The 25,533-nt window shown below is 48.7% G+C and overlaps 1 protein-coding gene across 2 annotated transcripts in view; it reads right to left on the bottom strand.

The window, feature by feature from the left end:
• BFSP2 (beaded filament structural protein 2) overlaps positions 1-24,874 on the bottom strand; it is a 69,791-nt gene extending 44,917 nt beyond the window's left edge. For both annotated transcript variants that reach the window (XM_007180917.2, XM_007180916.2), the window contains exon 1: positions 24,381-24,874. In XM_007180917.2, the coding sequence (XP_007180979.2) occupies positions 24,381-24,869 (489 nt within the window). In that variant the 5' untranslated portion in view covers positions 24,870-24,874. The remainder of the gene's footprint in view (positions 1-24,380) is intronic.
• Between the last annotated feature and the right edge of the window lie 659 nt (positions 24,875-25,533).

Raw genomic sequence — 25,533 nt, 5'->3', positions numbered from 1 at the left:
CGGCCTGTGTGCTGGGGCTGGGAGGTGTCTGCAGAGGCGTGGGCCGGCCCCGTGGACATGGCCACGGTCACGTGGGCTCGGAGAGGCACTTTGTGTTTACCGGGAGGAGGCCCTGCAGAAATAGTTATCCTCGACTTCCCTCTGACAAGATTTGTTTCCTGGGCGCTTGCCAACATCAGAGGAATTTGTGTTGCTCAGAAATACGTGGGGTACTTGTTGAGGCTGAAACCGGATTGCGAACTCTTCTTCCCTATTCCAGGTGCGGCTGCTAGAGCAGACAGTGTCAGTGCTCGGCCACATCCCCCTGGATTGTTTTTTCCACCCATTTTGCGCCTGTGGGTTCCCTGTGCTTTCACTTCCCGGGGTCCGCAGTCGGGGCTCTTTTTGGAGCAGTGCCCTCCGGCCAGCAGAGCCCACTTTTCAGTTCCCTGCGCGAGTCCTCTGGAAATGACTGACAGGCATGGGGTGTGAAAGCCCCTTGCTTGGGGTTGGGACAACTCTGAGGTGGAACTTCCCCTCCTGAGTTCCCCTGAAGCTGGCCCTTGGCCTGAGATGGTTTGCTTGCTCCCTCCTCCCTCACAGGCTTCCCGGGGACACCTCCATAATATGCCACCTGCTAGAGTCCTAGACTTGGGTTCTGCCTCTTGGGAATCCATCTGAGACAAGTGTTCTTCTCATCCCAGAAACTCTCCAGGGTCAGGATGCTGCGAGCCGTCATCCATCTAGAGGGTTGCTGGGTACACAGGCTCTGGAATCAAAGTACCCAAGCTGAAAGTCTTGTCTCTGTCACCTCCTAGCTGTGTGACCTTGCAAAAGTTATTTAACTGCTCTGTGCCTCAGTTTCCTCATCTATATTTTATTTTTTTAATTTTATTTTTTTATCGAAGTATAGTTGATTTACAATGTGTTCGTTTCAGGTGTACAGCACAGTCGTTCAGTTATGTGTGTGTATATATTTTTTTTTCCAGTTTTTTTCCCTTATAGGTTATTACAAAATATTGAGTAGAGTTCCCTGTGCTATACAGTAGGTCCTTGTTGGTTATCTATTTTATATATATTAGTGTGTATATGTTAATCCCAAACTCCTAATTTATCCCTCCTTCTCCCCTTCCTTTTTGGTAATCATAAATTTGTTTTCTATGTCTGTGAGTTTCATCATCTTTAAAAAGGGGGCCATAAAATATGGGCCTCATAAAGCTGTTGTGAGGTCAAATGAGTTAAGATATGCAAGAACCTCAGAACAAATCCTGGCATATAGTAAGTGCTCAATAAACATTACCTTTGTTACCCTTCACTGGAACTTAAGGGACACCCAAGGGCAATCAGGAATTAATATGCTTTACCCCTGAGCCTGTGTCTGCTAATTTAATTTAATTAACCCAGGCTAATTTAATGAAGGGGACAAATAACCTCAATTTATTTGTTATGTGGACACATAACCTCAACTTATTACGACAGTGTAGAATGGACCAGTCAGTAGATTGGAAGGGTGGGTGTGGGGCTAACAGTCTACTGAAAGAACTCTAGAAGAATCCTCACTTTTCCTTTGCCTGAGACTCCACCCCACTTCCCATACCCGAGGCTGGCTGAAGTGCAGGAAGGCGGGTTTGGACACCGTGTCCAGGAATGGGGTTGGATAGGGAGACAATTAGGGAAGGGCAGAGAAATGCTCACTCATTCTTGTGTGAACATCAGCAAGAAAGAGGGGACAGAACTCAAAGTATTAGACTTGGAACAGGAAACCGAGTTCCAGTCCTGGCTCTGGTTTTCACTAGACACAGATTTCTCATCTCTGAGCCTCAGTTTCCGCCTCTGTAAAAGGGGGTAATAACACCAGTTCTGTTACTCCACAGAGAGGCTGTGAGGATCTAGGGGGACACAGCAGAGAACATGCAGGGTACTGTGCGCGGCTGTGCGCTGCAGTCCTACAGACGGCGCCAAAGCAGTGTGTTAGGAGAACACGGCCAGTGTATGTTCTTGGAAATTATCCTTGGAGATCCCTTAGGAGGGTGCCATCTGGGGGACCCACAGTCAATACATCCAGCACAGACAGGGTTTTTCTTCATATGAAACAGTTGACTTAAAAGAGGAGTCATGCTATCTGGAAAGCTCCTCTCTTGAAACACCTATCATGCTCAGCAAGGCATATCCCTCTCACCAGGAGGGACCCGTGGGAAATGAGCCTGTCTGAAGAGGAAGCCAATTCACGCCTTCCATCTCTTGGGCACAGGGCTCATCCTCACTGAGGGAGCAGAACGCCAGCCCCAGTTAAATGGTGTCTCTCTCCCCCACGCTTGCTTAAGGTACAGGCCTGTAGGAGACGCAGGGCATGAGAGCAGGAAGTGGAGCGTTGAGCTGCCGGGCTGCCTTCCACGCTGGGGGGTGAGGCCCTGCAGACTTCTCTGCCGTCAGCTTCCAGGAAGCCTCAACTCAGAAATACCGTGACGCAGTTTTAGAATGCAAAGGGCTCTCGGAGATCATGCAAGGTGAAGAACCAAGGCACAGAGAGGCGTGACGGCCGACCCCAGGCCTCATAGCAGGCCCTTCTCCCTTTAGCGACCGCAGCGAGGACTCATGGGAGAACCGTGGGCCTTGACCAGAGACGTAGGGCTTCGAACCCTGTCTTGGCTAGTTGGGGATGTGTGTGCTCTAAAAGAAGCCCCTGTTTGTAGAACGGGGATGAGGAAACTTTCTCCCCAGACTAGCAAGATGATTAAAAGATGTGCATGTGTAGCAGAACGTTAAATTGCTTGAGCCCATATGGGGAAGCCACTCACCCCTCTTTCAGTGCCCAAGGGTGCACCCACCCCGGTAGCAAAGGCGGAACCCACAACAGGCATGGCGGCCTGGGATCCGCGGAGCGGGGTCCTGGCGAGAGGGCACCTATGGGGTGGGGGAGGCCGTGGGGCCCCAGCCGAGGAGTGGCTGGTCCGGCAGGGGAGCGGGGCTCTCAGCAGAGCTCATGAAAGTGTCCCCAGGAGAAGGAATCTGGTTTGAACTCCAGCCAGACCCAGACGCTGGGAAGCCACCTTACAGCAGCGTGTCTGGAAAGGACTTTGCTGCCCTCCTTTCCACGCCTTCCTTCCTGCTTACACTCTGGCTGCGTTAGAAACAGCAGGGGGAGTGGGGGTGGGAGAGCACTGGTCCCCACCTGGCGGGGGAGAACAAGGGTCCACAGGTTGAATAATAGTTGACTAGCTGTGCTGTTTACTGGATTGAGACAGTGTTTTGTGACTTAGAACGAGCACAGAATTTTTAATTACTTTAAGTGATCAGAAAAATCCTGAGACCATCCATGTTCTCAACCAGGGGCAGGAGACAGTATTTATCTCCCACTGAACACGTTGAAAAGGACCTTGGAAGAAAGTCCTTTCAAACCAAAGCTGATTTTGTAAGTGGACCTCATGAGTCCCTCCTGTTCAACACACAGTTGACATCCATCGCACGCCCAGCACTGTGCTTGGCGTACGGCAGGCTCTCAACAATGTGTGGATTCATTTATTTCCTCCTCGTCTCTCTTGGATCTCCAGGTCCTGGAGGTCAAGAATTTTGACTCTTTAATATCTGAATTCCATAGTGCCTGGTGCAGAGTCAACCCATCAATGCCTGAAGAATGAACAGAATAAAAAGGAATTCTGTGCCAGCTCCACAGCAGCCGCCATGACAAAGGTTACACTGTCGAGCCTGCTGGTGAGGAAGGAGGCGGGGCCAGCTCGCACCAACATCACTAAGATCCTGTAGTTACATGTGACACTAATTACACCCACAGGCTGAGGAGCTGCAGCCTGATCCCTGACATTGACAGAGCCTTTTCCTACTCATGTTATTCTTAAATTTCAAGAGTCAGGGCCATGATGGCAGGTGTAATTATCTCTGTCCTTTTGTAGATGCAGAAGCTGAAGGTGGAGAGATTAGAGACCCAGGCAAAGTCTTTGGTGAGCTGAGACTACGTAAGACTCAGGACCCCTACTTCAAACTCAAGCTCTCACCTAAAACCCAAAGCCACAGAAAATGCAACTGAAAGAGAAAAGGAGGGGGTGGTTTCTCCCACCACAAACGGAAGCAGGAGAGAATAAGACTTGCTGGATAATGTATGCAAAGTCTCAGGGTAAAGTGTAATTTTATGGTTGATGTATAATCCTCAGGAAATTGGGAGCTGTCGTGGAAATTCTGACACGGATGGAGTGACTGCAGGGCGGCATGAAGTGCGTGGCTGGCCTCACCGGATCAGGGTGGCTCTGGCAGGGAAGGGATGATTCTAGGCATCTAGAACTTGGCACAAACCACATTTTGCAGCTGGGTGACTAGGGGTGCAAGACGGTTCCTGGAGCAGCCAGAAGGTGGCGCCACTTGCCAAGATAACGCAGTCAGAGGCAGCCGCCTGGGGCTCCTCCACCACTCTGATTTGGCCAGGAGGCCATTCTTGGATTTCTGCCACAAGGTGAGATGCTTCCCAAACACCAAGGGTCCATCTCTGATTGCCCCTGTGCAACTGCTAATTCCTTCTCCCTGGGGTACTGCGGAGTTGGCTGAGCAGATGGTAATAATAGGAGGGCCTTGCAATCCAAGCAGTTATTATCATTTTAACCACTGCAAACAGTGACGTCAGTTACAACCACAGTTTATCGAGTGCTTGCCTGGCCAGCCGCTAAGCCAAGTGCTCTAAGTGAATTATTTAATTCCCATGACAATCCTGTAGAGTAAACATTATTATTCATATTTTACAGATGAGAATGTTGAAATTCATAGAGGCTAAGAAACTTGTTTTAGGTCACAAATCCAGTCAATGGCAAAGTCAGAATTTGAAGGCAGTTCTTTTGGACTCTGTAGCTTGTGTCATGAATCACTGTGATGCACTGTCTCCGTCTATCTTCCTCCCTCCCTCCCTCCCATGCTTTCCGTGCACCTGGCATTGTGCCGGGGGTTAGATTCAGGACCCGTTGGACTATACCTCTGCTCTTGGGGATGAATGACAGCAGTGGGCCATGGGAGCATGTTGGAGAACAGGAAAGAAGGTTCACTTGTATCTGGTACCACCTATAGGTCAGGCATGATGATGGGCACTGTTCAAGTTGGAAATTCCAGGTGTCTGTTGGTTACATTTAATCTGGGTTTTTGTGATCTCAGATCAGGTGTGGGCTCTGGGCTCTCTCAGTCACCCTCTGACTTACAATGTCTCCCTTCACTGACTGTTAGCAAGGCCTGGGATATATTCTGGCAGGTGTGTGTGTCGGGGGGGTCAATAAAACTGCTTCATTAATGCTGGGGCACAGGCCACCACCTGACCCTTGAAAATGAAGGAGGTGGCCAACATGTACTGAACGTTCCTATCGCAGCTGGCCAACTAGCAGAGCACGAAAAGTTAGGGAACTGGGCTCATGGGAGGGCAATTTCTTCCCTTAGACGTCCTCCACTGCTTGGGAATAACGAGGAACTGTGACAGAAAGGTCTAGGGTCAAGGCTTGGGGGAGCAGAGAATCCACCCTCTCATTTTATAGGTGAGGAACCTTTTAGAGAAAGGGGTTTGCCTCAGGGCACTCAGCCGGTTAGCAGCACAAAGTGAAGACAGACATGGAAGTCAGCTATATTTGGAATCTTCATGGCCATGGAGAGGGTGGTAAAGTGACCACCTGCTCTAAGGAGTTATGAAAGGGAATCTGGCCTATTCCCTGTGTGTCTGCAAGGAGATGTCAGTTTGACCCAATCTCTTCATTTAACAGTTAAGGGAACTGAGGTTCAGAGAGGTGGAGTAACTTGTCCAAGATCACACAGCAACTTAGTAGCGTTTACTGTTTCAACTATACGAATAGTACTCTCTTGGGCTATCTGTACCATGGCTGTCTGTACCATGGCTTTCCTTTCTGAACCCCAAGCTCTGTGTGGTTTATAGGATTTGGGATCTGATTTCAAGTGCAAAAGGAAGTGAGGGTGAGGTGGATTACGTGCAGAAATATTCACATTTCTGGAACCTTTAAAACATTTGAGGAAATAGGATAAAATGTTGGAAATCAGGACTATAAGGTGATAAAAACAATAGCTATCGTTATGGGTGGAACTGTGTACCACCCAAAAGATATGTTAAAGTCCTAACCCCCACTGAATACCTGTGAATGCAACCTTATTTGGAAATAAGATTTTTGCAGATGTAATCAAGTGGAGATGAGGTCATTAGGGTGGACCCTAGGCCAATGTGACTTGGTGTCCTTATAAGAGGGAAATTTGGACACTGACACACAGGGAGAAGGAAGGTGGAGACTGAACTAATACATCTACACGCCAAGGAATGCCAAGGATGTGGCCCCCATCAGAAGGTAGAAGAGAGGCCTGGAGCAGATTCTCCCTCAGAACCCTCAGGAGGAACCAACCCTACTGACACCTAGACTTCCAACTTCCAGCCTCCAGGACTGGGAGGGAATCGAGTTCTGTTGTTTAAGCCACACAGTTTGTGATACTTTGTTTCTGTTTAAAAATTATTATTATTATTATTATTTTGGCCACGCCACACGGCATGTGGGATCTTAGTTCCCAACCAGGGATCAAATCCACACGCCCTGCAGTGGAAGTGTGGAGTCTTAACCACTGGACCACCAGGGAAGTCCCTGTGATACTTTGTTATGGCAGCCCTAGAAAACAAATATAATAGAAATAGAAAACCTCTTATTAACTAATTACTGTGCTGGGCACATCTTTGTTGATTTAATCACTATTTGTTGTGCATCTACTATGTGCCAGGCACTGTCCAGGGCGCCAGAGAAAGATCAGGGAGTAGAGAGGCCAAGTTCCTGCCTTCTGGCAGCTTACTTTCTAGTTCCCCTGCATTATCTGCCAGAATCCCCACAGCAATTCTGTGAAATAGGGATTACCCCCCTCAACTTGAGGTAAGGGCCTCCCGTGGGGGAAGGACAAAGCTGGTGGCTCTGTCTGAGGCCACCACCCCGCCCTTCTCAGTCACTCTGTTCTACCTCATTTACCGCAGAGGCGTGCGACTGACTCTCAGGGGAGAAGGTGACACAGGCAGGAGTGTGGGATCCAGCATTTCTGAGGTCAGAGTGGGTCCTGCTTCCCAAAGAAACTGCACCTCGGTCTCAGCCTGGAGAGCCCTGCGTAGCCACTGTGAGGCAGAGACCCTGACACACCAGCTCTGTCCCGAGCCCTCCCTCCTGCCTCTGAGGATGGGGCTCAGGAAGCCCAGTCTGGCTGGAGGAAGCAAATCCCTGGCCCTGACAGCGGGCAGCGGCGGCCAACAGCTGGGCCATGGCACTGTCACCTGCACACGAACGCTCAGAGAGTATCAGCGACCACCAGACAGGTTCTCTGTGATCCTGGTGCGAGGGCACAGAGACGAGACCACACCGTGATTGCATCTGAACGGAGCGGCAAGGACGCTTTGCAGCCACACAGACTCAACACGCGCCTTCCAGCCAGCTCCGTGAGGGACTGCTGTTTACCCATGACGGCTCTAGGCCTGCTTCACTCCTGTCCACTGGGTACAAACTGTAGGCTACCCAGTCGTCCAAGAGCCCCCGGTCCCTGACAGCATCAAATGCAGAACAAGTCCTTACTCTTAACTTCCCCCAAATCGCCCAGTACAGGCCCAAACCTCACAACAAGCCCCTTCCAATCCCTCTTCCTGAGATGTCCCAGGTTCCCCCAGAGTGTTTCTCTCCTGCTGCAGCAAGTGATAAACCCGACTTTGTCCCCCTAGCCGTGTGCTCTTGGTGGTCTGCGTGGCTGTAACAGGTGCCTGCCTCACTCCCAGATCCAGGCCCTTGGGAGTCAGCACCTCCCACCGGGTGTGGCCTCTCACCTCCCAGGAAGACCCCTCAGCTCTTCAAGGGGCTCGTGGATCTAGGTGTGGTGGGAGACGATCACCCCCGCAGGGGACCGGGGCCCCAGCCCAGTGGTCTGTGGGAACCTGTGATGTAGGTGCGCGTTTTCCGAGGGGCACTCCTACCACCCCACGCAGGCACCCACCGCCCATGGGGAGCTGCACCACGGGGAGCTCCTCAGCTCTGCTCAGAGAGGGAGGTTCCGCCTCCAGGGCCGACTGCTCAGCACATTTTTCTGAGCATTAAAAATCACTGAAAAAGGAAAATAGAAATCCCTGGGGGGCTGCACCATTCCTGACAGCCAAGCCATTAAACTTTCAAGTCCCAGTACTGAGCGGTGTGACAGCTGGAAGGCACCCAGCCTTACGCATCCTCGCTAAAGCCGTTAGTTCCAGTTAGAGTGAGCTTGGGTAAGGATCAATCACTGTTTCTGGCAGTTTCTCCCAAACTGAAAGAGGCAGAGAAACGGAGAAAAAGGAGGCTCATCCCAGAGTTTAAACTCCTCTCAGAGAACGGTCCTGGCTGACCATGACTCTATCTTCTCAAGCAGTGGGCACTCAAGCCATCCCTGGCCCGTTTACCCTTTAGGGTCTGGGGTCTTTCAAATGAGTTTAACAGGAGGGTTTTCATAAGTTTTTGGGGGACAGACAACATACTGAGTTAGTCCTGGCTGGGACACTAACTCAATGAGGAACTTAATCTCTGTGGGCCTCAGTTTCTTTGTCTATAAAATGGGTGTTATGGCCTGCATTGTGTCCCCCATCCCAATCAACATGTTGAAGTCCTAACCCCTAGTACCTCAGAATGTGACTGCATTTGGGGAGAGGGCCTTTAAAGAGGTAAGTTAAAATGAGGTCACCGTAGTCTGATATGACTGGTGTCTTTATAAGACACGCAAATTTGGACACGGGTGTAGAGGGAAGACCACGAGAAGACACAGGAAGAAGATGGCCACCTATAAGGCAAGGAGTGAGCCCTCAGAGGGAACAATCCTGCAGACACCTTGATCTCAGACTTCCATTCTCCAGGACTGTGAGAAAATAAGTTTCTGTAGTTTAAGCCCTTCGGTATCACCCAGTCTGTGTTACTTGGTTAGGCGACCCTCGCAGACTGATCCAGTGGGCATTCCCCCATCTCCCTGGGTGACATAGACATTGTCGAGAGAATCCATTGAGACAGTGAGCAAAAGTTTCTGTTAATACTTGCAGGTGTCCCGCAGAAATGAGGGTCCTACCGGAGGCCAGCAACTCATAGTGACAGTGTGCACAGCTCACCTCCATGTGTCTTATCAGAGAGCAGGATTCTGCTAGGAGACACTGGAGGGAACCGTGTAGAGCCCCCAGGGCACCTGTGCCTGCTCCAGAGGGTGGCTGGGACCTGGGTAGAGCCCCCGGGAATTGGGGGTTTGCCCTCTGCAATGAGGGACTGGCCTGGCTGGCCCTGGGTGTGCTGGGGGCCTCCTGGCTCCCTCCCAGGCACCTGTGGGCACTGAAATCCCACCAGGAGCAATTTTCTCTGCAGGCGGTGCTCCTTGGGGCCAGGGCCAGGAACTTTACTCCCTTGTCTCATTCATACCTCCCAGCCATCGATGGGCCAAAAGCTGTTTCCACCTTCATTATGTACATGAACCAGTGCTAGTAAGTTAAGAGACACATCCCTCCCCAAGTAACAGTCAATTCATTCATCAGATAAACTTCCACCTCAGAGTGGCCGGGAGCAGGCTTGAGCAGCGGGCCTGAGGCAGGAGATAGATGGGCCCCAGGCTGAGCAGCTGGAGTTGGTGCCCTGTGGACAGATACTCCAAGATGCAGACAACAGCAGGAGGGAGGAGGAGCTGAGCCCTGCCCGGATAAGAGACAAAGAGACCACGTATCCCTCATTCTGAGGTCAAGGAGACCTTCCCGACTACAACTACGCATGCGCAGAAAGGCTCCTCGGGGACCAAAAGGGGAGGGGGCATCATCCCGTAGTAGGTGATGTCAACCTACCCATAGGCTTCTTCACTAGAATCCGTCTTGGCTAAGAGATGCGCACGCACACAGGGGAGGACCCTGAGTTATACCAGATATACCAGATACGACTCAGAGCCAGGCAAAGCAAGATGACTGGCCAGAGGAAACCCGGAAGAAATGTCCCATAAAAGTGATTCAAACGACCACGAGGGCACGACTCTCCCTCTGAGCCCGCCCGTGTGAGTGTATTCACACGGACTCTTTCTACTCCTGGTAAACACATTACTTGTTTCACTACTTTCCATCTCTTGATGAAAATTCGTTTCTACAAGGCTGACGGGCCAGGGCCCTGTCACTGGCCACTCTCCCTGGTGGTCTAGCGGCTGGGATTCAGCGCTCTCACTGCCGAGGCCTGACTTCGTCTCTGGCTGGGAACAGAAATCCTACTTCAAGTCACTGCAGGCCGAGGCCACCCGAGATCAGGCCCTTACCAGGAGGGGTGGGAGATGATGGAGAGGTGACACAGTTAAAGGCTGGCGGTGAGGCCTTGTGCTCTGGGCAGCCAGGGAGGGCGAGTGAGGGCGGGGCCTCGGGTGCTCTGGGAAGGGGGGTGGTGGGTGGGCAGGGGTGGAGGGTGAGGGTTCTTTGCCTCCAGTGTAACTTTGCCCAGAGTCTGCTGAGAGGGGGCCTTTCTAACTTCATTTCTCTCTCCATGCTGTAGTGTTTTGTTTCCCCTAAGACTTATTTAGATGGTTATTCACTGGTCCCTGAAATAAATAAATAAAAATTACCAGTTTTCCAATAGCAGGTCTGTTTTGTGATGGAGTTTTCCACTCCCTGCACACTGCTTTTCATTACTTACTGATAACGGCTGAAATAACTTCTCATTTCTCCTGAATAATGCATTTGTGACACTCAGCTCTACCAGCTCGTTTACAGCCAGATAAATGAATCTTTATGTGCTTTTCCCCAGCCAGACAACGATAAACTAGGTTTTATTTTCCTAAATTGAGTCCTCACCTTCAGTAGATCAGCATAAGCCCTCTGGGGCAACGCCGGGGGCCCTGGATTACATTCTGCTGGGTTCAGCCATTCTTTCAATAACTCCCCGTACAGAGGCACCACATGCGTCCTTGGCACTTGCCTGGGTTAAGTTTTAACTTAGTTCTTCTGGAGAGTACAGGCCAGGAGGAGGTCCTTCCTATTGCTCTTGTACACGGCTCTTGAACTTTGTAGGGGTTTTGTCTTGAGAGGAGGTTGTGGAGAAGACTCTTCCTCCTCCCCCCACCTGGCTCGGTGCTTCTGTGAGGCTGTGGGGACTTCAGCGGCCCTGGACCTGGCTGGAACACCCCCTCCCCCTCCCTGGCCCTCAGTGACAAGTCATTGGCAGAAGTTTTATTTATAACTTCATTTTCTTTTAAGATAAAACATTCTAACAGTGCAGGAGTCCAAAGTAAGCCTGCTTCTGCCTCTGTCACCCAGCCCCACACTAGAAGCATCCACTGCCACCACTTCGTGTGTGCTCCAGAGAGGGTCTGCCCTCCCACCTTCCTTCCTTCCTCCCTCCCTCCCTCCTTTCCTTCCTTCCTTCCTTCCTTCCTCCCTCCCTCCCTTCCTTCCTTCCTTTTTTTTATTAAACACAAACAGTGGCATAGCACAGACAGGTTTTGCAGTCTGCCTTTTTATTCAAAAAAATATAGATTGGTGCTAGCTCCCCATCAGTACATAGCGAGCTTCCTTGTTTCTTTCTTACAACTGCAGAGGATTCTGCTGCATTATTTAACCCATGGAGCATTCGGCCTGTTTCCAGTATTTCTCTTCAGGGTTCTGATTTGAAACCTTGAGCCTGCCTGGTTCTGTATTCAGCCCTCACTGCCCAGCCCCTCTGGGCTGCCTTTTGGGCGCTGTGGTGTACCACTCTTGGAATAGAGAGCTGAGGGAGGTGGGGCACAGACCGGGAGAGCTTGGCGCTTGGAGGTGAGACCTGAAAACTGCACGACACCCTCCAGCCACCCCCTCCCTCCACTAGGGGACCTGACCAGACGCTAGCATGGCTTCCATTTGCTCCAGGCCATGTCCCTAGGATGACCCCAGCCCTCTTGAAATGCCTGCCTGAGAAAGCTTAAGCTGCCAAAATAATTTACTGTTCCAGCCAAAACCTGACAAGAGGCTCCTGACCTACCTTTTCTTAGACGATTACTTTAGGAAACTTGGAACTGTAAATGCCTTCTCTACTCCTTCCAGATATGAATCTCCAACAACCCAGAATGTTTCCTCCAGGAGCTGTGAAATGCAAACTTCTGGGTTCCTGTAGGAGGGTATGATGCTAACTTTGGGGGGCACTTCCTCCAATTTGCTCGTGTCATAAAGATATGAGAAGTGTGTTTCTCCTCTGGATAAGCACCAGGTAGCAAACACAGATGGCCGAATTACCTAGACCACCCTCCCTCAACCTCCTTCAGTGTTCTCAGTTCTATTCTGAAGTCTCTCTCCCTACTGCTGTAGTCTGAATAAAACCTGTCTTGCTGATTTTAACAAAGTGTCCAGTGCAGACTTTCCCTTTGACTGCTGGGGAGTCAACCCCACATGAAGATTGCCCTGCAGATGGTCATGCCTAGTCCTGACTCCCAACTTGGTCCATGCTGAGCTTCTGGCAGGTTCTTTGGGTCTCACATTTCATCTCCATTTCCTGGGGCACCTCTGAGGGCTGGTTAGTACCCCACTCATTCTCTAAACTCCTGCAGTGTCTGTGGTTTGAACCACTCATGAATTCATGTTGTTTATGAACAACATAAACACAGTTGTTTATGTTACTACCCACTCACTGTCTCTATCTTCTTGTTTATTCAGTTCCACAAACTTTAACTGGGTATTGCTTATGCACCCAGCAATTTACATACATTATTTCATTTAATACCTATGGACCAATTCTATGAGGTAGATATTCTATCTTCATTTTTATTATGAAAATTTCAAACATATATAAAAAGAAAGAATGGTATAATGGACCCCCGTATAACCATCATCAGCTTCAATGATTATAAACGCATGGCCTATTTTCACCAATATCCCCTCACATTTCCTTCCCACCCCAGATTATTTTAAACAAATCCTAGATATCATATTATTTCTTCTTCAGATATTTCAGTATGGTATTGCTAAATTATGAAGATGTTTTTAAAAAACTACATAACTTCTACAAAGCTAAAAATAACATAGCACCTAAAAGTTAATAACAATTCCTGAATATCATCAAATACCCAGTGCCTCTTTCCTCAATTATCTGACGTATTTTTTAACAGTTTCCTTGAATAGTGGTCCAAATAATGTCCATTTCAATGGGTTGATATGTCAGTTTAATCTCTTTTAATTTATAGATACCCCCTCCTCCTACCCATCTCTCTTTTTTCCCCTCACAATTTTTGCTTGTTGAATAAATTGGGTGTTTAGCCCTGTAGTTTCCCACAGTCAGGATTTGCTGATTTCATCCCCATGGTGTCAATTAACATGTTCATCTGACCTTTTGTATTTCCTGTAAACTAGTAGTTCTATCTTGAGGCTTAATCCCTTGCAAATTTCTTTTCTTCCCCCGCCCCCGCGCCACCTCCCTCCCCCGCAAGACTACTTCACCGGTGGTGTTGTGAACTCCACCAGGAGGTGCATGTCTGCTGGTCTCTCTTTTTGTGAGATTAGTAGCTATTTCATGATTGTTATTGCCTAGATCCATTATTTTATTATGGTTGCAAAGTGGTGATATTCAAATTCTGTTTTAGGAATTATTTTTAGTGATAAATATAAATAAAATTAATAATTACTTTTTTTTTTTTTAGCTGTACTTCTACAAAAAGACACTTTCTCTCTTCTTTTTTTTTATTTTTTGAAACCATGATGTACCTACAGGTCTTACAGGAAAGACAGAAAGAATGCCTGGTTCTTTCTCATTATCTACCAGTTTCCAAAAAATGAGTTGGTCCCCCAGCAGACTCCAAGGTAACAAATTAGTGGGATTTGGCAGGGAGGGGTTTAATACTGAACTCATAGATTTAAACATATTTGATATGTTTCAATCTATTGTAGTTAATATTCCTATTGACCCTTAGCCATCTTTGATTAGTGGGAGCTTATTCAGATTGGCTCTTAAGTCTTTTAATGTGACTCTAGTAGTTCTTTATAGTTTCCTTGGTTTCTCAGACTCATCTTGTACATTTCCTGCCCCCAAACCTGGATCTAGGCATTTCTCTAAGGAGCTTCTGTTCTTGTAGTGAAAGATGGTGGTTAGAGACCAAAATCTGAGGCTAAAAATGCTCAGTACTGCTACCTTGGTCATTGTTTCTAGGTCTTTTCACTGACCAGAGCTAGGAAATGGGTATATGTTTATTTTGTGTTGACATACACCATGGTTTTCTACTGATAATTCCAATTCAAATTCAGAACTAAAGAATTGTCACTAAACTTTATCAGTCTTATAACTGTGTCTCCTTTCACCTACACTAAAAGTCTTAGTTCTCAATGACACAAATATGTAATTACTCTTTTGTTTTATCTCACAGTACATGCACCCTCACACCCCCCCCCGCGGGGTCACAATAATACCAACCTATCACCGACAACATGATTTCTGAAATGATTTAGGATTCTTTTTGCCAGTATTCTTTTGTATCCCCCTTAGGGATGTTCAGTCAAATTACTGTGATTTTAAAAGTCACTTGGAATATTTCTTCTCTGGGTAATTATACCATAAATTTGATACATAGTTGGATTCATTTGTTTCCTTTTCTTTTTGATTTTTAGGGTTTTCTTTTTAAGATTTAATTTTGTTTTATAATTCTGTAAAATATTTGCATGGTTCCAAAGTCATCTCCACACAAAAAGATAAGTTAATACAACTCTAGTGTCTATTCCTTTTCCCTCTACCCTCCTCCTGTAAGTGATCATTTAAAAACATTTATGGTATTTTTTTCCATTATAAGCAAATATGTATGACATGAAGGGACTTATATCCCTTCCTTTTTCTTAGATAAGTGGTAGAATGACATACATATTCTCTCCACCTTGCTTTTTTAACTCAACAATATATCCTGGAAGTGATCATTCCATAATAGTTACAGGGCTATTCCTCATTCCTTTTGTGGATTTATCATTGCTTATTCAACTAGTCCCCTACTGATAGGTATTTGGGTTGTTTCCTGTCTTTTGCCATTATTCGTAGGATTGAAATAAATAGTCTTATGCATACTTCTTGTTCACGTTTTTGCCAATGTGTCATTGGGAGAGATTCTTAGAAGTGGGATTGCTGGATCAAATTCAATATACATAAATGCATATAAATTTGTCTAGAAATTGCCAAATTCTTCTCTACAAGTGGTTGCAACATTTTCTATTCCCATCAGTACTGTATGAACTTCCCTGGAGCTTCACCAACAAAATAGATGGACATATTTGTGGAGTTTTGCCAATCTGATAGGTGAAAATGCTATCTCAGGTAGGTTTTGTTTTGTTTTATTTTTGTATTTCTCTATCATGAGTGAAGTTGAGCAAACTTTTGTATGGTTAAGAACCATTTTCATTTAATTTTTATTTCAAATGTCTCTTTATATCTCTAGCTTATTTAAAAATAAGAGTGTTGCTGGCTCTTTTTTTTTTTTGGCTCTTTTTTTTAAATCTCAAATTTTAAATGCTGTTTATAGAATAGGGATATTAACACTTTATATTCTAAGCTGCAAATACTTCTTTTTTAGTTTGTCATTTATCTTTCAGTTTTGCTTATGGTGTTATATGGCAATGTAAAATTAAAAATTTTTTGGTAATCAAATTTATCAATATTTTAAAAAATCAATAAATTGCTTTTAGATTTTGAATTGTATCAAGAACAAATGTTCCCACAGCCAAGTTATAAAGGAATTTAGCTTTGTATGGCTTCTTCTTTTTTTTTTTTAATTTATTTATTTTTGGCTGCACTGGGTCTTCGCTGCTGCACGCAGACTTTCTCTAGTTGTGGTGAGCGGGGGCTACTCTGCATTGCGGTGCACAGTCTTCTCATTGCGGTGGCTTCTGTTGTTGCAGAGCAGGGGCTCTAGGCGTGCGGGCTTCAGTAGTTGTGGCGCATGGGCTTAGTTGCTCCACGGCACGTGGGATCCTCCTGGACCAGGGCTCGGACCGTGTCCTCTGCATTGGCAGGCAGATTCTTAACCACTGTGCCACCAGGGAAGCCCCACGGCTTCCTCTTTTACATTTAAATCTAGGATGCATTTAGAATTGATCCTAGAGTACAGTGAGGGATGGATCCAATTTTATTATTTTCCTTATGACTATCCAGTTTCCTGAATACCACTTGCTGAAAAGTCCTCCATTGGTTTCAAATGCTGCCTTTATCAATACTAGATTTCCATATACAGTGGGTCCTACTTTTAAATTTTGTTTTAAGTTCCGTTGGCCTTCCTATCCCTCATGTACTTTAATGCTTTAATGATCGAGACTTTCTAGTATGTTTTATTATCTGGGAGTGCTTTCCCTTGCCCTTGCTCTTCTATTTTTAGTTTTTCTTCTTGGCTCTTCTTGCCTTTTTGTTCTTACAAATGAAGTTTATGATAAACCCATCTACTTCTAAGAAAAAACAACTGTGGTATTTTAAAAATTAAGATTGCATTAAATTTATAAATCAATACAGAGAACTGACATCTTTATACTATTGAGTCTTTATATTTGAGCACATCGTATTTCTTTCCATTTGTATCTTTCAGGAGGGTTTTATTGTGGTCTCATATAGATTTTGGACATTTAAAAAAATATTTATTCATTTCTTTTCTTTTTTTAAAAATTCATTTATTTGGCTGCATTGGGTCTTCGTTGCTGGACAAGGGCTTTCTCTAGTTGCAGTGAGCCGGGGTTACTGTTTGTTGTGGTGCGTGGGCTTCTCATTGTGGTGGCTTCTCTTGTTGCAGAGCACAGGCTCTAGGCACGTGGGCTTCAGTAGTTGTGGCACACGGGCTCAGTAGTTGTGGTGCATGGGATTAGTTGTTCTGCGGCATGTGGGATCTTCCTGGACCCGGGCTCGAACCTGCGTCGCCTACATTGGCAGGCAGATTCTTGACCACTGCCCCACCAGGGAAGTCTCATTTATTTTCTTCTTTATTTTTTTTTGGCTGCATTGGGTCTCAGCTGTGGCACGGGCTCCTGGTTGTGGCATGCAGACTTCTCTCTAGTTGTAGCATGTGGGCTTTTCTCTAGTTGTGGCATGGGAGTTTTCTCTCTCTAGTTGTTGTGCAAGGGCTCCAGGGTGCGTGGGCTCTGCAGTTGTGGCATGCGGGCCCTCCAGTTGAGGTGTGCGAGCTCAGTAATTGTGGAGCACGGGCTTAGTTGCCCCGCGGCATGTGGGATCTTAGTTCCCTGACCAGGGATCGAACCTGCGTCCCCTGCATTGGAAGGCGGAGTTTTTACCACTGGACCACCAGGGGAGTCCCGGACATGTCGTGTTAACTTTATTTAAAGGTATTTCATTTTATTTTTTGCTATCATAAATGAGTTTTTCTCTTCCGTTATATCTTTTTTTGTTTTTTATAGATATGAGGGGCATTGATCTTTATTTCTTTTTATAACCTGCTACTTTACTAAAATCATGTTATTGTTTGTTGTAAAATTGTCACATGGAACCTTTTGGACTCTCCAGAAAGACCAGCATTTTCCCTTTTTTGTTCCAGTTCTTGGTGCTTTCCGATCACTTTCTCTGATCGCATTGACTACCTCTGACCAATGTTACACAGAAGTAGAGATAGTACACATCCCTTTCTTTTTAATTTCTGCAGGAAGAGCACTAGTGTTTTCTTCTCAGAGACAACTTATCATTCAAGGAAGTCTCCAAACATCCTCATTATCCAGATGAGGTATCAAGATGCAGAGAGATCAAGGAAGAACTTGCCTCGAGATCATGTGGGGCCTGAGTTTGACCTCAGGGCTCTCTGGTTTCATAATCCCCAGTCTTTTTGCAGCACACCCTCTATTTTTAATTATCTAGATTCCTCTGTCCCCTTCCTCAACACGGACCTCATATTTTAACAGATCTTAAGAGATTCAAGAGTGGCTGAGCTCGGCGTATGGGAAGGGCACAGAGGCCCCGAGTAACAGGACTCAGTCTCTCCCCTAATTTCTTTAGCAATTCTGCTCCCTCCCAGACACTCCATGCAGCAAAACAAGAGCCCCCAGGAAACCACCTTTCTTAGAAAGCAGTTTACTGACCACCTGTATTACTCAGTCAAGAGCCTCAAGCCTCCTTCCCCTCCCCTGCTCCGTCCAAGGATTTTTTTCAGTCTTTCTTACACAGCACTCTCTCTCAGAGGAATTCTCAATATATGTTTCTCTGTATGGTTACATTTCTAATGATACTTCAGTGTCCCTTATAGACCGGCTAACACAGTAACTATCTTACTGGCCTCCTCTCACTAAAGAAATTGTATTTCTTGAGCAGTAGACTTGGGTAAATGCATTCAAGCTTTTGCAGGCTCTAAAACTGCTCAGTTCTTTCTCCCTCCCCCTTTCAGGGACACCAGGTTGTGAATCACAACAATGACCCTGTTGCCTTTCATTTTATTCAGTGGGGAGGATCCTTCTCGTATCTTTTATTTAAAAACCTGCTAGGACCACAAGTGCTGCGGGGAGAGAAACCTGGCCCAGACCTAGATTGCCTAAGTTTCCAGCTATTTCCACAAGTAGGTAGATCCCCAGAGCATGGGCTCTCTTTCTCTGCAAGGGACAGAAAGAGGGACTGTGAGAGCAGGGAAAATATTCAGATCAGGCCCACTTAAAATTCTAATCATCTTGCCTTTCAATAATTTTGATTTCTCCTGTACTCCAGCTGACAGCCTTTGCTGTTGGAGGTGCAAGCCGCTGTTTTCTCCCATGGAGACCCGTAAATTCCGTGGAGATTTAAGCCGCCACGTTTCCCTTTCTTCCCCAGGCAGCATCTCCGCGGACCTGGCCTCCTCCCGCTCCCTGGGCTTTGAGACTCTGTGGCTGCACCTCCTCTGTCCCCACTCTCCTTTTATCCGCAGCTCCAAGGAAGGGAGGCTGCTAATTCCAACCTTGTGTTTGGCCTGTTTGAGGATGAAAGGGCCTGATGTTGCTGCCAGAGCTTATTATCAGTATTATTCACTTGGCAAGAAAAGTCAGAGCACTCAGCAAAGCCAGAGGGGGAAAGGACCACCTTTTGCCCAAGCAGTGGGCTGGTGCCCGGGTCCTCCTTGGCCTCTGTGGCCACCACCTGGGAATTCTTCCATCTGTTTTTACTGCTTAGCAAAAGTATCAATAGCTGAGAGGTTCTAACACAGCTGAGTCACAGAGAGAGAGATTTGGACTTGAAAAGGAACTTCATATACATTTAACTCTAGCTAGGACCGGCTCCATAATTTGTGGGTCCCAGTACAAAATGAAAATATAGAGCTCTGTGTTCAAAAAGCAGGCTAAAGGAAGCCTTTAAAGGTACTAAAATTTTCCTTTCTTCCTGGTTTTTCTCTTGACCTATCATGGTCATTTTTGCTGCTTAATCTTGCAATCCCTTGAGCACAGGGATAGTCAAGGGGCAGGTGCAACCCTCAAAGGCACCCAGGGGGCTGTGCCCCATGATTTGGGGCACAGTGTGGCCCACTACTAAGGGATTACCCTTCCTGCCAGCCACTGAACTGAGGTGCCAGGCCCTGGCCAGGGATGGGGAAGTCCAGCCAGGCATCTCCCTTTCCCACAGACTGGCCACCCTAACCCATGGAGGACAGGAGACCCCGAAGAGTACTGAACCTCAGTGCTACTCTGTAGGCACCTGGATCAAGTGTAGGCAAGAGGCTCACCCTTTCCCTGTCAGTTGCCTGCTGAGTGCACCATGGTGCTGCCAGCCCTGGATCTGCGCCCCACCCAACCTGCCACCCTGACCCTCCCTGCCCCTGTGACCAGGCCTCTGCTGGGGGTGGGGCAAGGAGGGGAGGTCAGGAGGGGCCTTGGGTTTCCAGGAGTCATGGGACCTGGCTGTCCCAGGGAGACAGGGACCCCCTTTGAGCCAAGGCTCCAAGTTCCTGACACACGCTTCACTGTGCAATTGGACTTCACTTACAAAATACAAATTCAAAAATACAGCTAGTGAGAGTTTCAAGATGATGGCTACTGAGTCTTAAATCCCAACTTTGGGGGCCTTCAGAGCTCAGGTTCCATAGGGCTGTACTCGGCCCACACTCGTGAAGCTGGCCCTGGCTCTGACCCTAGTTCTTCCAAGGCTCACCAACGTATGCAGTGAAAGAGGATGGGGACAATTTCCTCAGGCTGCTTTCCCGACCCTGCTATGGTGTGAACCCGAGTCCCCGTTCTGGGCTGCTTTCCATGCTGTGGCTTTTCCCACAGTGGCAACAATCTCTTTCCCCCTCTCAACCCCTTCTTCGTTTTTCTGAATGTGTGCCTTTGTCTCCTCATGGTTGGTGGGTGAAAGCTCTTGATGGGGATGGGAGAGGCTATGGGAGAGGCCCCTTCCCAGAAAGGCTCTGGGAGCTCTCAGTTAACACTGTCCTGTCCCCTTCCAACCTTTTGTCCTCTTTTCACCAACAGCTACAGAAGTGTTGGACATAAAAGGAAATCATGCTTGTCACTTGCTCTGAACTTCCCCATGGCTCCTGCAGCCTGGTCTGAGAATGTGCCGCTGAAATGGACTTCCAGCCCAACCTGCTCTTGGGTGACAGAGGTCCCTGTTGGATTCTGTTAGGGGCCCAGGCTAAGGAAGAGGGGACATTTCTCTCTAGGTGCCCAACCACCATTCAGCCCCTTCAGGGCTCAGTAACTGAGAGCTTGATCCCAAGCCTCAAGCACAGTGCTGGTCCTGAGGAGTCAAAGAAGATCAGGGAGGGCTTCACAGTGGAGGTGCCATTGAACTGGACTTGAAGGGTGAGGAGGAGTTCTGCTGGGTGCACAAGGGCGGGGAGGTGGTTGCAGATGGAGGAAAATGGGCTTCCCAGGGGCGAGGGTAAGGGAGCGTTGTGAAGGGTAAGGAATGCGGGGGCAGGTGTTTGGAAAGATGGGCAGGAAGCTCCAGGCCAAGAAGTCCAAGTGAGGGCAGAGGAACAAGAGTTTTCGGCTTCTGGATCCCAGCAGCCCCCAGCACGTGTGGCTGCCTCTGAGACTCCGTGAGGAGAAGGCGGCCCTTCCCGAAATAAATGGACTGTGGAGGTGCGGGGGGCTGAGTTCTAGGCCAGGAACGGGGAGAGGGCCTGGGGGGGTGTTGGGTCCTTCCTGAGCTCTGCGGGGACTGGCTGGTGGGGGGGGGGGTCTAGGGCTCCTTGACCAGCACCCAGGGAGGCAGTGGGGCCTGCCCCTCAGTGGGAAGGGCGTTGTTTCTCAGTGCCCAGAAGTTGGGCCTACCGTTTGGGGACAGAGAGGGCTTAGGAGGGAGCTGTCTCCCCAGGTTCTTGGGTGACGAGAGGACACTGTTGGTGGGGGGCGAAAGGAGTCCTGCTAAGGCCCTGAAGGGAGCCATGGCTCCAACAGCAAGCCCTTGGCCAGAGGCCCAGCCCCCAGGGGCAAGTGCTCTGACGATGCCACGTTGCACGTGCACAGCCCCTTTTCACATCTTATTTCATTTCATGCTCAGAGTGGCCCATTCTACTGGTGAGGTGTTCGTCCATTTCAAAGATGGGGAAAGGGAGACATGGAGCGGATGAGTGGATGGTCCACGTGAGTGGCAGAACCAGGATTTGAAGGGAGGTCCCGCTCATCATTGTGCATCGATCGTGTACATGGCTCTAGGTATCTGCAGTGCCAGGAATGAAACTTTCTTTCTAGGCTGTTAGTCACTGATTTTACTAAATACATTACATTCAGTTAACCCCCTAACAGCCCTGTGTAGTAGATAAAGTGATCCCCAAGTTGCAAATGAGGAAACAAGCTCAGAGAAGTTGTAACTGATGCAGAGCCACCCAGCTAGTATGTAGCAGAGCCAACAGCCAAATGCAGGTTCCCCTGACCCCCAGCTTGTGCCCTTTCCACTTGCCTAAGTGATCCTGGACTGTGAGGGTCTAGACACGCAAATGACACAGGACAACATGGTAACTGCCGCAGTCGATGTATGTGCAGGCTGTCAAGAGATCACAGAAGGAGCAGGAAAGCAGCTCAGAGGAGTAGCCAGGCCGAGGGCATGTGGTGTGTTCACGGCCTCCCAGGTGGGTGGTGTGGCTAGGATGGAGGTGGCTTCGGAAGGGCCTTGTGGACTGAGCCCAGGGTTGTGGATTGTGTCCTGTTGGTGAGGAGGATCCCAGAGGGTTTTGGGCAGGGACATAATGCAGTCAAATCGCGCATGTCCAAACGATCATTCTGGTGACGGGGTGGAGAATACGGGCTGGAGAGCAGGTATCAGCAAAGCCAGCTTAGAGCCGAATGTGGGTCAGTTTTGCAACAGCAACAGAAAAAAAATCATGTGTCTATCTCAGATATGTAGAACTTTCTTTTGTTCTTTTTGATGGAACAGAGCTAAACATGGCTGGAGGACTGGGCTGTGCGATACAGAAATAACTCCATTTTATAGGTTGTTCTAACTGTATCTTCAAGTCCATGTTTTATAAAAGAGGAAAAAGAGAACTCTGTATTCATACCTAGAATCTCACTTAGAGTCACTTGAAAGGAAAATGACCCCCATTGGGGGGCTGACTGTCTTGGCATCCAGCCCACAGCACTGTGCCTGTACTGCTCTCACTGTGCACTTTTCTGGTCGGTAGCCTACCTGCAGGCAGGACCTATGCAACTTATTTATCTACGGACTTGCTGGAATACCCACAGCGTTATTATACCCATTTTACAGATAAGGAAACTGAGGCTCAAAGAAGTTGGGTAAGTTGCCCAAACCTCTGGAGCCAGATCAAGTCAGTCTCTGTTGAGTATGGACTAAGTTTTGTGGTCGTACTTTTTGACCTAGAAATTGGGATGCCTGACCTCTCGTGAAAAGTCTGTGTGGCATCTGAGTGCGAGAAATTGTCTGGCAGATGCTGAAATATTGGAATATTCCAATATCGAAATACTGGAATAGGGGCGTTCTGGTGGTTTACAGGACACAAATATTTGGAATCAGCACTGTTGGAGAGAACCCTGGAGGAATGGCTGTCTGAGATTTGCCAGCTTTAAGGCCTCGGACTGCTCTAAGATGGTTCTCCTCACAGCATCGATGGATGCAAGCAGAACAGCAGCTCTGGGGAAAAGCCGAGAGGACAGTGTTGGGTGTCATGCATACTGTGCTGTCAGCTAGGCACCAGCTGGTGGGGGGGGAGAAGCATCCTGGGGTGAAGTGGGAGGCAGAAGGGGCAAATGGGGAGCCCCTGAGTGTGTCTGCCCAGCATCACCCAGCCACACACGAATGAAGGTTCGTGAGCTCCCCCCATGGGCTGCGTGCTGGGTGCCCCAGGGTGCAAGGGGTCTGAGTTGGCAGTTCCTGGCTGGGCTAGAGGCTGATTTAGCTCAGAGGGATGCCAAGGCCAGCATTCGTGGGAGGGGGGGAGGAGAGAAGCCAGCCACCCACAAAGAGACAGATGAGCTGTGCAAAGCTGGCTGCGGCCCCAGCGTCAGAACCACAGGCTGCAGGCAGACGTGACGGATGAGCTTGGCACCCTGCAGAATCACCCTGGACAGCAGGTCCCGACCAAGTGAGGGACAGAGAGGAAACCTCTGTGCCCTGCCCTGGCCAATAAGGTAGCCACTGGCCACATGTGGCTATTTAAATTTAAATGAATGAAAATGAAAGAAAAATGTTAACTCTTCAGTCTCATTAGCCACAGGTCAAGTGCTCAATAGCCAGAGGTGGCTGGTGGCTACCAGACTAGACAGTGAGGATATAGGACATTTCCATCATTGCAGAAGTTCTCTTTGAATGTAAATGATCTCATTAATACTTTTTATATTGATTACATGTTGAAATAACATTTAAAATATATTGAGTTAAATAAGATAACTAATATTAACCTCACCTGTTTCTTTTTACTTTTATTACTGTGGGTATTAAACTTGTCAATTACCTGCGTGGCTCACATTTCTACGGGACAGACCTGTATAAACGGATACAGGAACACACCTCCATTTAGCTATTGTTTTTAACGTCACATCCATTCAGTGGTATTCCATTTGACGATGGCTGTAAAAACCCATTCTTAACACAAAGGTTACAGAGTCAGCCCAGGCTGATGGGACAAATGCAAGCTTTGGACCTGGAAAAATTCAGGTTCAAATCTCAGCTCCATCTCCCAACTGGCTGTGTGATTTTGGGCACATAACTTCTTTGTGCCTCAGTTTTTTCATCTAAGGATGCAATCAATGAATGAGCCTCTGCAGAGCATTGCTTTGACCCTAGAGGAGATAGTGCCCGCACAGGGCCTGGCGTGGGCTTGGCCCCGAGGGCACCTCAGTAAATGGTGGTCCCTGTTATTGTTGTTATCGTCATTAACGTTTTTAGCATGGAAGCGTATGGGGTTAGGGTCAGTCTCTCTGGCCTCAGACCACTCACTTCCCTGCCCCCGGCCTCGGCACCCTTGCTCTCTGATAATGACCCTCCAGAGGTGCAGCAGGCAGCCGTCAGCATCCTCTCCCAGGCACTCACCTGCTGGCAGCTGCTGGTCCATGAGGCCCGGAGGGCACTGCAGCTCTCTGAGCGCGTGGACTTGCTGTCCAGGTGCATCCGCAGCTGTGCCTCCAGCTCCTGGCTGACTTTCTCGAGGGCGTGCACCTTGGCCATGTATTCCACCAGGCAACCCCCCAGGTCCTCGACGGCACTGAGGTCCCTCTCCAGGCCTGGAGTGGGTGCCGTGGCCAGGCCTGAGCTCCGCAGGCCCTGCAGGAAGACGCTGCTGATGCCCAGGGCCCGGCGGGTCACGCGGGCACCCAGGCCACCTGTGCACCCACTGGGTGTCATCCCTACATAGACCCTGGGTGTTCGGGCAAGACCACCCACAGCAATGGTCCTGGAGGCTGGGAGGCTATCCAGGGAGGACGGTGACGGTGCTCCCCTGAAGGGTGCCTTGTGCCTCTGGAGCGGCATGCTGGAGCTGGCCCCCGCGGGCGCTTCCACCACCACTCGCCTTGTGCTCATCACCCCTTCTGCCTCTGCTCTGCCTAGTGGGTTTGCAGAGGCCAGTGGCTTTTGGTTTCCAGCCCCAGCATCCCCGTGACTTGGCCTCTCTGGCAGCTTCCCTGTGCCAGGGCTGCTTTGTCTGCTGTTTTCCATGAGTTTCCACCATTCACCAAGCTGAAAGGGAAACGGCCCGCCCAGGGTTGTGTGCAGAGAGGCCCTCAGGCGTTCTCCGCAGGGTCATGTGCAGGCTGTGCACATGACCTCCTAGATTTTTCTGTGGGTAGTGGGGAGGCTGGATCAGTGCAGGCTGTGAAGGTGGCTCACCTGGGCTTGTGTATTTCACTACCTGAGAGGGCAAGGTGGCACCCAGCAGCCCCACTTCACAAATGAGTAAACTGAGGCTCAGAGACCTTAGATCACAAGTGCAGCGAGTGGCTGAGCCAGGACTGACTCCAGGTGTTCCAGGGCTGATGTCAGGGCTCTCCAGCCTTACCTGTGTTGCGTGTGTGACTGTGGGGGTGTGCCTGGAGATGGCTGTGAACCAGCCTTGGTGGGAGGCAGCCCCAGGGACTCCAGAGAAACAAAGTAAGCCTGTTGCTTCCTTCACGCTCCCTCCCTCAGCAGCAGCTTCAGGTCCCTCCCTGGCACCTTCCTGCCCCGTTCCCCCCCCCGCCCCCCGCCC

Source organism: Balaenoptera acutorostrata, chromosome 4 (genome assembly GCF_949987535.1).
Source record: "Balaenoptera acutorostrata chromosome 4, mBalAcu1.1, whole genome shotgun sequence".
Taxonomy (NCBI): Eukaryota; Metazoa; Chordata; class Mammalia; order Artiodactyla; family Balaenopteridae; genus Balaenoptera; species Balaenoptera acutorostrata.
Note: the sequence above shows the minus strand (reverse complement) of the source record. Positions and strands in the feature narration are given on the sequence as shown.